Genomic DNA, 14,760 nt, shown 5'->3' with positions numbered 1-14,760 from the left:
TCTTCCTGGCTTTTGAAATTTTAGCTGGCTTCAGGTTTTCCAGGTATTTTTATGGGTCTGTCATGTTGGTCATTACCTCTGTTTGTTCAGACAGAAAAACAACATTTTCCCAGAACGTCTGATTCTCTTTCAGAAAGGTAAATAAAGATAATGCTTAAGCAGCATATGTGCCAAAGGTCTGTTGCTCATGCACTGGAGAATTTGATACTTAGTATTTTATTAAAGATTGATTTAAATCTTGTTTTCATTTCTGAAGCAAATGCATTCTTTTGTTTTTTTTAACCTTGTAGATGCTCGCTCGCTCGCTCGCTCGCTGTCTTTCAAGTCAGTTGGACCCTGTGCTAGAATTCTGGCACCATGAGTTTTCATTTGCTATTGGAGGTGGTGGCAGATTTTTCCTCGCTTTTAGTAAACCCACTTGACTGTGTTTTCTGCTTTGGCCATTACAACAATGGTCCTGAGGCCTCGAGCCTTGCATCTTTTTAAGACTTTAAATGCAAAATTGCACTATTTGGTAGCTCTTTTTAAGCCTGCCTAACTCTGCTGATACCTGTTTGATGGTATGACCACCAGGAATGTACACAGTGCTTCTTCTGATCAAGTATCTTGTCAGCAGCATGTTTTTTTTCTCACTTAGAGGCAGATGCAGCAACCAAACGTAAAAAAATCAAAATCGTTAAAGTCCCTAACGATTTTTAAAAAACGAAGAATGCACCAAAAAAAAAAGTCACACATGCTCAGATCGGTATTCAAACGTACAATGTATCAAAGAATCACAATACACATCGGTAATCGGCCCCTAAATCATGCGCAGAGCAGCCAAGCGTTTTGCTGGCTGCTCTGCGCATGCTGCAAACGTAAAAACAAACAAAAAAAAAAGCCACAACAAATACACGTGGCTACCCGGTCAGCAAAATCCCAAAACAAAGGATCGGGAGGGGGCAAGGGCGCTCATCAGGAGCGTCCTGTATGGACGGCCTTGCCCCCCCCCCCCCTGCTGCTCCCCACTTTCCGCCGCCCCCCCCCCCCCCGAAAAAGCAAAATGCTAGCTGCCCCGGTCCCCCTCCCTTCCTGTTCCTGTGTTCTACAGAGCTAACTCCGCCTCCCGTCATTCTTGTGCCCCGTGCCCCGCCCCCGCTGCCCCCCCTGAGGTCGACTACGCCGCTCCCCCCCTCCACCGAGACCCCCCTCCCTAGTAACGACCCGAGCAGCGCCTAGGCCCCGCCTCCTTCTGACGTAAGTAACCTACGTCAGAAGGAGGCGGGGCCTGGGCCAGGGAAGAAGAGACGTCATGGAGACTCTACAACCAACACAATAGATCTTCCTGCCCGTGCAGCGCTTCTGAAAGAGGTGAGAGGCGCTGCTCGGGTCGTTAATAGGGAGGGGGGTCTCGGTGGAGGGGGGGAGCGGCGTAGTCGACCTCAGGGGGGGCAGCGGGGGCGGGGCACGGGGCACAAGAATGACGGGAGGCAGAGTTAGCTCTGTAGAACACAGGAACAGAAAGGGAGGGGGACCGGGGCAGCTAGCATTTTGCTTTTTCGGGGGGGGGGGGGGGGGCGGAAAGTGGGGAGCAGCGGGGGGGGCAAGGCCGTCCATACAGGACGCTCCTGATGAGCGCCCTTGCCCCCTCCCGATCCTTTTTTTATTTTTTTTATTTGATGTGTTTGCTGACGTCCTTTGGACCAATCACAGCGCTTTTAGCTCTGCTAATGCGCTGGGATTGGCTCAAAGTTTGTTTATTTTTTCACTTAATGATTTTTCTTGGCACAGAGCTGTCCTAACGAGAGGTCCAGACCTCTCGTTAGTTTTCCTGCTTTTTTCCTGCGTAAAGGCAATCGGAAAAGGTTAGTGCATGTCGTTTCAATGGGGTTTTCACACTAATTGCTCATCTCCATTCCGTTTTCGTTAGCTGCTGGCTTCCTCGGTAAAAGCCCTTTGATGCATGCAACGGATCAAATTTTCCTCGTTGGAGGGTCATTAAAGGCTCATTTAGCTTTAGTGCATCTGCCTCTTAATTCTCTGTTAAAATTTAACCAGATACAGAGACTTTAATATTAGAACTTATATACATCTCTTTCAGTCTGCTGATAATAAACAGCACATAAACCACGCTCTACAGATATCAGACAAACCAAATATACTCACGTTAAAACCATAAAATTATCAAAATAATAAAATACAACATGTTTAAAACACTCCCATGAGTTGGTTTCATAATATAAAAATCTGAAAAGTAACTGCTGTTTAGTGTTAGGAGCTACATTTTTTTTAAATTCACATTTAGGCCTTTGACGTTCAACCATGTTTAATTACTTTATTTTAATGGTGTTTTGCATGAATGATTTTGAATGCAAATTTCCCTTCCATTGATGTTAAGCGAAAAATATATTAACTTCTCATGAATTCTGTATTTTGCTTTTAGAAAGAATTAATTACTTATGGGTATAAGAGCCAACTTTTCAATATGATTGGGGGTGCTAACCCTATAGAAACTAACCCTCCCTGAACATAGTCAGTTTGCTCAATATTGGGAATACCCAGGCACCCACCAAGCTGACTCCTATGGTTATGGGGAAAAATAAATGTCTAAATACTTGGTTTTCTGCAGTCACTGTACCTTTAACAGTATATACTGTACAAGCAGAGAAAGGGTTTTCAGTACAACCTATGGAGTTCACTGCACTGAAGTAGTATTTTAACTGCAGTTGAGCTTCCACTGACAAAATATGACATCATTTATTAATTTAGTAGAAATGCAGTGGTTTGTTTGAGGGAGAGGATTTATGTAGCAATCCCTGTTCTATAGTTCCTAATATTGTTTGCAGCCAATAACACATTCGGGGGGGGGGGGGGGGGGGGGGTGAAATCTAGAAGAGCTTCAAAGGTAAGCAGGATTTGGTTTGATTACCAAACAAACCTCATTCCATTTCCTTTTCCAGCTTAGTACAGTGGTGATGGATATGGGCAGATGTGTTTAAAAAGGAACACTTAATAACAAAAAAAACAGGCAAAATGTGTCCACACACAACAAAAACAAAAAATAGAAGGTGGACAGCTTGTTCACTTAACTACCAAAAAACCCCTCCATCCATATATATATATATATATATATATATATATATATATATATATATATATATATATAATACATAAATCTTCATTTTCTGAATTCATTTTTCATTTTATGTATATTCAAACAAGAGATGACTTTTGATCCTTCAATATAGCAAAAGCAGTAGCATTAATCTGTGACACACTGAGCCCAGTGTGTCACAGATAATACGTAGAACTTATCTATGAAGGATCAAATGGTCATCTCTTGTTTGAATATACATAAAATGAAAAATGAATTCAGAAAAATAAATTTAAGATAAAAAAAATTAAAATGTGGATGGAGCGAGTTTTGGTCAATGGTTGCAATGGTCAGGCTGGTATTTTCTTTCTAATCCCTATACTGTGTATGGGATAGAGTAACGTCTGAGACCTTTTCCTCCTATTACCAGGTAGTTAAGTGAACAAGAAAGAGCCAGGAACTGATGCAAACTTGTCATCATTGTGACTTCACAAATGAGCATCAGGGATGCCTGATGTGGGAGACAAGGCATCCATACAACTTGTGGCATAGCTAGGAGAAAATTTCTGGTCAGACAATCTGTTCAAGCACTTCTCAAGAATCTGACCTTAACCCAAAATATTTCTTTCTTGGGAAGCTCAGCATCTACAAAGTGCATGAAAGAGTAGCTTACGACCTCGATAGTTATCAAAGCAGTATACATTCAGCTACAGTAGATATTTTTCTGGCCCTGGAAGGCTCATAATCTGTTTGTACCTCTGGAGATGGAGGGTTACATGACTTTGCCCAAGATCACAAGGAGCCACAGTGGGATTTCAGCCGGGTTTTCCCCTAGGCTACTCCTCCATGCCAAGGAAACCATGACTTGTTTTTCTGCATCTCTATAAAGGCTGCTTTTAATTATAAGACTCAGTGGATATATTTCTGTTATGCAAAGTGAGCAAAAAGCCAGAAATAATTCCTTTTACCTAGCTGTACTGCACCATTCTTGAGAAGACAATGCACGCTGTAAGACTGAGGGTAGGAACGTTTTAAATTATGTTCCACAGAGAGCAGTCCTCTGTCCAGTTATTTTCTCTCTAACATTTCTAGGCACATTCCCCCTCATTCTGTAATCTTGTTCGCTCCTTTTTGTGCTTCGCATGCAAAATTGTGTACACAGTTTATAGAATTGTGCCAGTTACGTTCATGGCATTGATAAATTCGGTACTAATTGGCATTGATTTGAACAGGGCTCACAATCTAAACCTATACCAGAGGGTTAAGTGACTTGGACAAGATCACAAGGAAGAGCAGTGGGATTTGAGACCTGGCTTCCCTGTTTCTTATAACTAGTATATCATTCACACCAGTATGTACAAAAGTCCCATTCATGAAATAACTTTCAATTCTTAACAAAATTTGTTTTTCTTTTTAAATATGCAGTGTTCAGTTTGTGCTATTGTGCCAGTTTACCATAGTGCACAGTGACAGCGTAAGGCACAACAACCCTAAACCATCATGGCACTGAACCTGCCTGCCTACCTTCTTCATGAAAAAATTCAGATGAAAATAACACTTATCTTTTAGGTAATTCAGTTCAATTCAGGGTTGAGTGCTGCTGCTGCTGATTAATTAACATCCAGAGTGTCAGTGCTCAAAGTGCTTTAAAACCAGGTTCATATCCCCATTGTTGTTCCAACGTGGAGCCACGTTTCATCGTGACGGAGTCTTCAGGGGAACATATTTTCAAAGCTAAAAAAACAGAAACCGGTGCATTATTACAGCCCTTCCTTCTGATATATCTTTCAAAATAATATAACTTAAAATCTTCAATTTTCCATGATGTTTTGTAATAACCTCACAAGTAAACATTTCAAAAATATCTCTTGTGGTCTTACCGGGTAGCAAAACTGTGTCAAGTTCCTCCCTGCAATCAGAAATCTGGCGTGTGCTCTGAAGCCGGATTCTTATATGTAAATCACAGCTGACAAGAACATTACTAAATAGGTTTGGCGTATCACTTTTATTGTGTTAACCATTCTGTTTCTTTGTTAAGTCCTTTAGGTTGTACCGTGTCCCATTGAAAAATAAATTTTTGTTCAATCTGAGTTAATGCTGCAAAAATGTCTTCGGCCCCCCCCCCCCCCCCCCCATCGTAAATGCACTTGGGACAAAATGACATATTTTAAATCTGATTCTGATTGTCTATGAGATTCCCAATGTACTACTAAAGGCGCCTCCATTTTCTTCAGTCATAAATTGCTGAGGTGTTTTCCTATACGTTGTTTGACCTTACGCTTTGCCCTGTATACCATTTTTGGCAGGGACATTGGATGGCGTATACGGCTTGTGCTGTGTTGCAATCAGTGTTCGCTCCCTGGTTCTTAGGCAACAGACTAACTCCTAGTGTTACATCCTGATACCAGTAGGGGATCAGGTACTGCCATTTAGGAATTCGGTCGCACAAGAGGCAGGAGCTAAGTAGGTATTGTTCCTGCTTCCCAAATTTTAGATGTGAGGAGTCAGCTGTCTGGTCTGAGACCTCCCTGACCCAGTGGCGGTGTGTGCTGTTTTTTCTGACAACACACTTAATATTGTGGTAGTTTGTATTCCACTAGTTTACGGCACTGGGAATAAAATGTATTTTTTATAGTGTATGCATTAGAACACAGTAGCATTCTAACACATTGCTTAATTCATCAAACCCTGAAAATAAACAGTTTTTTGTCTAAACTGTATAATTCACTGATCTGCACAGCAGAATGTCAAAGTATAAGGGCATGAAAGCTTTTATAAGGCTTTATATATAGAAGACAGCAGGTTGACATTTCACATACTGATCTTAATATTATAGATTATCAAGCATATCTTGTAGCTTTGTTTACAGTTACACAGGGTCATCATACATTTATTAGATTCAAGGGTAGGGCCCCACCCTCGCCAAACTTTCTGCCCAAACAACAATCATCCCAAATCCCTCTTCCCTTTCACATCCAGACTACTTAAATTTACTGCTGTTAAATGCTACTTTTTTTTACTCCAGCAATTCTACATTCCAGAAAAACAACTCTTGCCAGAGTCGCTATAAAGCCTTTATTTGATCCTTATCCCCATTGACCTATCTTTGGGTATGACACAGTTGATCACCACGTACTGTTTGGTAGCCTGTCCTCCCTCAGATTTCAGGATTCTCTTCTGTTTTGGCTTTCTTCGTACTTCTCCCATTACACCTTTAGTTTGCCCTCTGGATCACCTTCTACTGCTGTCCCACTATCGTTGTTTACGTCAGGGCTCTGGTCTAAGCCGCTTTCCTTTCTCTCTCTACTTGTTCTCTTAGTGTCTGATCTCGCATTGTTTTCAGTATTATCTTGATGCTAGCAGCTTCTAGATCTATCTGTCCATACAAGAAATTTCATCACGAATCCAGGCCCAAGTCTCATTCCACTTGTCTGACATTACCGCTTGGATGTTCCACTTTTATGTTGGAAGAAGGAAGTTCTATCTTGGCTGTATTAATCTCCTCCCAAATTCACTTTTCCCGTTTGTCCTATTTTTTTCTTCCAGTCCCCTTCGCCCATAATCTTAGAGTTGTCTTTCTCTCTCCTCCATATACATTTCAAAGTACTAAAATGTGTAATTTCTTTCTCAAGGACAGCAGCACTGTCCACCCCTTCTTTTCTAAGTATTCTACTGAAGTTCTTATCGCATTAGACTAGTTTCAAGTTTATTAAAGGACTTTCTATCCCGCCCATCAAACATATGTCTGAGCGGTGTACAGTTTAGTAATAGTGAAATCATACCGGGTTTGACCAGGTATTGCAGTTCTCATGTTTTTAGTCTGCAAAAGTACCTGGATACTGTTATGGAATTTAGTAATAGTGAAATCATACAGACAGGCATAGAATGGACAACAGGATAGATACAATAGGAGCTGGGGTGGAAATACAATAGTTAATAGAAAAGCAAGAGAAGGGGCATGGGTAAAACGGGAGGGAGGGAGGGAAAAAACTGACTTTCCATGCAAACTCTTCTAGCTGTGGCCCAAATGCTTCTAAAAAGAGGTAAGTCTTTAAGTCCATTTTAAACTGAGCGATTGTTACAAGCTGCTAGCAGTGAACACGCTGTAGTCTCGTGACAAAATTTAGCTGGAAAATTTAACTTTTACCAGTAATGATACACCTTTTCTCAAGCCACTATGTTGTCTCTCTATATAATTCATACTTCTCTCACTAATCTACAAGTACATTCATTCTGCATCTCTTCACTATCTTTCCTCTTACCTCTCTCTGCTCCTCTCCTCGTGAACTGTGTTCATCGGGAACCGCTGATCCTTGTCATCAGTAGCAGATGAATCCAGAAACTTGTGGGTTGTGACCATCTACCAGCAGTTGGAGATTCAGTTCTGTTGTCGTCTGTCTTATAGGACGGTATGCTTCTTATGTAGTCAGTATGTTCTCTGTCTCCAGCAGGTGGTAGATAGTTTCTACCTTTGCTCCTTTTTTTGTGTGTTCCTGGTTCAGTTGAGCTAAGGGGTGTTAAGATAACTGTCTGGTGCCTATTTGTGATGCACCTGGTGGTGTCAGGTCCCTCCCCCCCCTTCTACCCCTCCTGCCGTTTCTCCTCTGCCTCTCATCTCCTTTTTCATAAACTCTTTTAAAAAAAAAAAAGAGAGAGAAGATGGACACCTGCAAGAGAGCAAAGAGCTTCTTCTCTCAAGAGGAACAGCAGTATTGCTGCTATTGAGGCATTTATTGGTTAGCTTGTTCCAGTCTGGAAGTGTGATTCTTCAGTGCCTGAGCAAAGAAACCGGCAGTCTGTTTCTGCGAGTACCACTTTAAATTTTCTCTGGCTATTAGGTTTCCTGCAGTGGAGACAGGTTTAGCTTATCTAGCTGGCTCCCTTATATGATCTTATTCGAGCTTCTGCCAAGCAGATGGCTTTGGCAATCACTGCTAGGCGTTTGCTGTGGCTCAGCCATTGGGCAGCAGATGCTGCATCCAAGCAGTGTCTTATTAAGTTACCTTTTTGAAGAAAATTACTGTTTGACAAAGATTTGGAAAAGTTGGTCAAGGAGTTGGGGATTCTAAGTCTGTGTTTGCCAGAGGACAAGCCTCAGCTCACTCTTGCCTTAAAGACTCCAAACGATATAAGCCTGGTCACTCTGTTTCCTTTCAAAGGCCCAGGTACCAGACAAAACAGTCGTTTCGTTCAGATAAATGAGTGGGCACCCAGTCTTCCAGATCTTCCCCTGCTGCTCATACATTGCAGTGATGGGGTTCTGGTCCACTCTTTGACAGGGTTTATAGGGGGTGGCTTGCCCAGTTTTACGACAAGTGGACCAAGATTGCGTCAGACCAATGGGTCCTGGACATTATCAGTGACAGTTACAAATTAGAGTTTGCTTCTCAAATTGCAGTTTTTTCTTGGGATCCCCATACAAACCTTTGCACCAAAAAGAGGCTGTTCTTTCCACTCTTCAGTCCTTGCAGGAGTTAGGGACTGTTCTGCCTGTTCTGCTCAAGAGCAAGAATAGGGCTGTTACTCCATATACTTCAAAGTACTAAAGAAGGGTGACTTGTATCATCCTCTTCATGACCTCAAACACTTCATCAAGTTTATGCAAGTCAAATATTTTCAAACGGAGAGCCTATATGTGGTAATGGTGTGTCCAGGAGAGTTCTTGACCTCCCTGGATCTTGAGGAGGAGTATCTTCATATTTCCATGAGGCCTGCTCATCAATGCTTCTTGTAGTTTACTGTGCTGGGGAGGCATTTTCATTTCCAGGCGATGCTTTTTGGTTGGTTTCCAGTGGACGTTTTCAGAACATTCTAGGAACTTAAAAAAAACAAAAAAGCTGGATATTGGTGAGTTAACATATAGTTCCTTTTTTTTTTTTTTCCTGTGAGATAAATTTGATGTGTGTTTCAGATTCCAGTCCCCATGTTTGACCTTGTGGCAATAATCTCCATTTTTGGTGCAGTTTATTTTTCTTTTGAATTTGTGTTTTGATCCTTTTTAACCACTTTATCTGGTTTATTTCCTTTTCCCATGTTCTAACATAATAGATGATGTCAGATAGACTTGAACAGGCCATCTGGCGTGCCCAGCAGTCATGCTCATTATTGCTTCATGATTAAACCAAAAATGAACATGCTATATAGATACTTGATCCTTGTTTTTTTTTTTTTTTTTTTTTTTTTGCAATTATTGGGACACAGATTGTAGAAGTCCACTTGGTACTGTCTTTACATTCTAAATATGATTTTTATTTTATTTTATTTTGACAAATTTGGTTAGGTGCATCACTTGCAGCTTCCACCATTTCTTCTAGATGCTTGACTTTTTTTCACTTAACAGATCAACAGATCTCCCATCTGACCTGTTTCCCCCACAGGCAAGCAATAGATCCCACCTTCTCCTTTTCCCTCCCCTCCCCAAGGACCCTTCCTTTTCAAATTTTGTATAGTTTATAGCCAAGTCCATAATTTATTTGATTTACAGGAATGAGAGAGAATCCAGAAAATTCCATGAACAGTTAAGGTAGACCTAGAGAAAGCTACTACTTATCCGTAGGGGTACGTAGCATGGAATCTTGCTACTTTTGGGGATCCTGCTAGGTACTTGTGACCAGGATTGGCCACTGTTAGAAACAGGACACCGAGCTAGATGGACCTTTGGTTTGACCCGGTATTTCAGTTCTCATGTTTTTGGTCTGCAAAAGTACCTGGATACTGTTAAGGAATTGGTGGAAGTGCCTGTTCATGCTCGTTCTACCAGGATGTACAAAGAAGAATTTGGGAAATAAACACACTCTGTACTTCTGGTCAGAAAGAAGGCAAATGCGATCATGACAAGAGAGCCAAAGGATTCAACTAGTGCCAGCTGCCACAGCAAGCTGTGGTGGTCAGATCTATCCTGAAAAAAATCCTAAGAACTCTAAAAATCACATTGTAGTGTTTTGGGAGAAGACAGTTTCAGAATGCTGTGCTCTAATCTCATAGGGCAAGCTACTAGACTTGCTCCAGAATTTGTAGACCATTTTGAAAAGGGCACATATGTTTACTGAGTATCTTCTAGAGGATCAGAATGAATCCCCCCAAGCTAACCCTCAAACTGCCTCTAAAACTTATATCCCACCACCAAAAGCAATCCCCTGCAGCTACCCTCCGCCTCCCACAACAGTTCCTGCCCCCACCTGACAAAATACATGCACAGCATATGTTGTGTACTGCCAAACTAATTTCTGTTGCCATAAGCAGGGTCATATTAAGACATTGCCAAATGATGAGCATACTTTGGACCCTGTAAGGTGTACTCCAGAGTTTAAGATTGCCAGCTGTCTTGCGTTTTCAGAATTCAACAGATTTTTAAACTAAATGTCCAGAAGGTAGAATAGCTAATGTGTCTGCACACTTTTCAGAGTTTAAAGCCTCAGTTTGCAGTTCTGTCATCCTCCCCGCTGTATGTCCTACCTTCTTTCAATATGACTAGCAGCAGAGGCTGTATCTAGGATTCAGACAATGATAATGTATTGGTGTGAAGCACTGGAAAGCAGACCTAGTTACAAGAAGAGTGGAGGTGAGTTACTACTACTATTTAGCATTTCTATAGCGCTACAAAGCGTATGCAGCGTTGCACAAACATAGAAGAAAGACAGTCCCTGCTCAAAGAGCTTACAATCTAGTAGACAAAAAAATAAAGCAAACAAATCAATTAATGTGTAGAGGAAAGAGGAGAGGAGGGTAGGTGGAGGCGAGTGGATACAAGTGGTTACGAGTCAAAAGCAATGTTAAAGAGGTGGCCTTTCAATCTAGATTTAAAGATGGTCAAGGATGGGGCAAGACGTAGGGGCTCAGGAAGTCTATTCCAGGCATAGGGTGCAGCAAGACAGAAGGCGCGAAGTCTGGAGTTGGCAGTAGCAGAGAAGGGAACAGATAAGAAGGATTTATCCAGGGAATGGAGTTCACGGAAGGGATGTAGGGAAGGACGAGTGTGGAGAGATACTGGGGAGCAGCAGAGTGAGTACATTTATAGGTTAGTAGAAGAAGTTAGGGAAGTTCTTGTGCTATGCAAGTGAAGTTTATCTATATGGTGGATAGTGGAAGAGAAATTGTTCCCCCCCCCCCCCCTAAAAAAATGACCTTTTTATGAGAGGACAAGTTCAACATCTGTAGCAGACATATACTGATTTCATTGTAACATAAATGAATTGCACTTTTCAAAACACATTGGCTCACAGACACACAGACTTTGTTCGTGGAGAGGTTGGAAAGAATTCCATGAGCCATGTTCCACATGCTTTGTCCGCTTGTTGTTTCATGCATTTATATTGTGTATTTCATTGTTAACGTTTGATTAATACAACATGCTTCTAACTTGCTCCACACAAGCAAATATATTTCCTTGTAGCAACGAATTGTTCTGTATTGAGGATTTTCTATAGGACGTCCAATGCTTTGTGGGTTTTATTTTGCTCTGGTTATTTCTTTCTGCTACTCCCTTGGGCCTCCAGCTTAGTTGGGAATTGGCCCTTACTTGGGGTAAAGGCACCATGAACTTTCATATGCAACTACTCAGGCTAACCCATTTTTATTCTCTACTACTACTACTACTACTTATCTTTTCTATAGCGCTACAAGGCATATGCAGCACTGTACACCATACACAAAAAAAGACAGTTCTCTCTTATAAATCAAATATTACAGGGACTGCCATTTGTAATGGGGTCATGGACTGTGGATCTTTTCATGACCAGTTACACTTGTTGGTATTATTGTGTGATTAGTTTGGAATTCCTCTCCTTTGGATGTTGTGAATGTTCATGCCATAATGTGATATACAGTGGTTTTCAATATAGCAAACTTGTGTCTGAAGCACCTCTGGACTGTATGGGTTAATCTGCAATGATTTTTGTGTTAAAAAATGTATAGCACTTACAAATTGTATATATTTTATAGAAATACTATTTCTTGCATATTATGAAAGGCTGTGTTGTTGGGTTTCTTTTTTTTTTTTTTTGGGGGGGGGGGGGTGTTTCCCAACCCTTTCTTGGAGACACACCTAACTGATTTGGTTTTTAGCATATCCATGGCGAATGTGCACAAGAGAGATTTGCATACATTGGCAACTCAGGTCTCGTTTTTATTCATTGTGGTCATGCTTATTCATTGTGGTCGTCCTGAAAACCTGACTGTTTAGACCTCTGGGACAGTGAAACATTGAAGTAATATACTCTATATATTATTTATAATGCTATAAAGTTTAAGTGTAAAAATGACTGAAACATTTAATGGTCTCCACTAGCTGCTTACACTTGTAGTATATATATATTGACAGTTGTGACTTTTTGCATCAATCTTAAATAGCATATTTATGCCTCCATCCAAGGAAGCAACAAATGGAGTATGTTTAGAAAAGTGTAATTTTAATGTGGAAATTTTAGGGAGGGGAAGATGTGGTGTGTGTGTGGGTATTCATTTGCGCTTTATTGGAGTCTGATAGCCTTTCTGCTAAAAATAAATAAATGGCATACATTTGAATTGTTTGAATCAACACAGATAGTAAAAACCATCAATATTGTTTTTACAGGACTATCACAGAAAATGTTATCTGGTTGGAGTTGGATTATATATGCTGTACCCATTGCACTGAGTACTTATTCTTGTACAGGTAAGATTTGAATATGTATAATGGAAAAGGAAAGTAATACAATCATTTTATTATAACACTAGTAAGAAATGCCCGTTTCTGGCAAAAATGAAACGGGCGCTAGCAGGGTAATCCCCCCCCCCCCGTCCTCCCTCCCTCCCGAGTTGCAGACACCCCCTCCGTGCCTCCGTTTCGAGTTCCACACCTCTCCTCTTCATCCCTTTGTCCCTCAGTGAAGTGGTTGCGAGGGCCGCCCCGCCCTCAACATCATCGCGTTTTGACGCGAGGGCGGAGCTACAGTGACTGGAGCCTGCAGGCCAAACCGGATATCTCGGGCGCCTCAAGTTTCCGGCTTGAGGCTTCAAAGTGCCTTTTATATATATAGATACTCTGACGTGCTAAAATGTTAAGACGTTTGTTGAAAACTTAACACCTCTGAATTTTAGTGTCTAGATGTTCATGCTATATAATGATCTAGTATGGGCATGGATTGTTCCATTGTTTTTTGACAAGCAAATAACAGTCATGCAGATGAGTTACGTGACTGTCTGCGCAAGTGTGAAACAGGTTCTAGAGTTTTTATCCAAGCATGCATGGGACTTCTGTAGCTTTGTTTTGTTGTATTTGATTAGCCACCCTTCAAAAACTGCATCAGGATCATTGGACATCCCTCAGGAGCTTTGCACTATCTCCGTTTTGACCATTGTGTTTTTCTGCATTGGTACTACAGTCCCAGCTGGCCAAAGGATTTGTTTAGCACATTTTGTTGGTGGTGTTACCATTTTGGAGCATCTTATCTTCAAAAATGTCTGCACAGTTTGATTTTGAACATAAGAACATAAATGTTGTCATACTGGGACAGACCGAAGATTCATCAAGCCCAGTATCCTGTTTTCCAACAGTGGCCAATCCAGGTCACAAGTACCTGGCAAGATCTCAGAAAAGTAAAACAGATTTTATGCTGCTTATCCTAGAAATAAGCAGTGGCTTTTTCATTTTAATAATGGCTTATGGATTTGTTTTCGTTTAGAAAATTATCAAAACCTTTTTTTATACCTTGCTAAGCAAACTGCTTTTTACTACATTCTCTGTCAGATGAATTCCAGAGTTTAATTGCATATTGAGTGAAGAAATATTTTCTCTGGTTTGTTTTAAATTTACTACTTAGTAGCTTCATTGCATGCCCCCGAGTCCTAATATTTTTGGAAGGAATAAACAAGTGATTCACGTCTACCCGCTCCACTCCACTCCATTGAGTACTTTATAGTCATCTATCTTATCTCCCCTCGGCAATCTCTCTTCTCCAAGCTGAAGAACCCTAGCCGCTTTAACCTTTCCTAAGAGGGAAGTTGTCCCATCCTCCTCCCCCCCCTTTTTTTTTTAATTTAAAGGTGGTCTTTGTTGGCTGAATAACAGATTTTTGTCAAAGATCGCAAACTGACAATCTGTCCACAAAATCAAAAACAGCGTAAGAAGTTACATCTTTGTTGAACTGATGTGTCTCTAGTACTGAAGAATAATCCATGAGCCTTTTTGAAAGTGGACCAAAAAGATAAACGCACAGTGCACAAAAACATCTAGCAAATAGCAATTTTGAAAAAAAAAAAAGACTTTTTTTTCTGTTTTGAAAATGACTGTATTCCCCACTTGAATTTTGGACGTTTTTAGCAAAATGTCCAAAGTTGGACTTAGACATCATATCAAAAATGCCCCTCCATGTAACTTTGTAAGTCTAAGTGCTTTGAAAATTCTTATTCATATCTGTACTGATACTCGTGCTGATATTTTACACACTTTTGCTTTATTAGCAATGTAGATTGATTCATGCACTATTCCCACTTCAGTTTGTTTGGATATAGTTTTGACTACGGATTTTAACAACACCTGTTTACCCTCTTCTGCTTCACCCCTAATGTTCCCTGTGGATCTCTAACCCTTTTCTTGCTCTTCTGTTCACTTGTTTTGATCTGTTGTCATCAGAATTCCTATTACAAGGTAAGTTCACTGTCTTTTCTAGCATCTCTCTTTGGGCTTTATGCTGCAAGCCAGGAAGCCG

General features: G+C 40.8%; 1 protein-coding gene across 1 annotated transcript in view; it reads left to right on the top strand.

Moving 5' to 3' along the window:
* LOC115462995 (interleukin-6 receptor subunit beta-like) overlaps positions 1-14,760 on the top strand; it is a 92,530-nt gene that overhangs the window by 25,286 nt on the left and 52,484 nt on the right. The window contains exon 2 of the mRNA XM_030193146.1: positions 12,645-12,725. Within this exon, the coding sequence (XP_030049006.1) occupies positions 12,659-12,725 (67 nt within the window). The 5' untranslated portion in view covers positions 12,645-12,658. The remainder of the gene's footprint in view (positions 1-12,644; positions 12,726-14,760) is intronic.

This window comes from Microcaecilia unicolor, chromosome 2, assembly GCF_901765095.1.
Source record: "Microcaecilia unicolor chromosome 2, aMicUni1.1, whole genome shotgun sequence".
Taxonomy (NCBI): Eukaryota; Metazoa; Chordata; class Amphibia; order Gymnophiona; family Siphonopidae; genus Microcaecilia; species Microcaecilia unicolor.
Note: the sequence above shows the minus strand (reverse complement) of the source record. Positions and strands in the feature narration are given on the sequence as shown.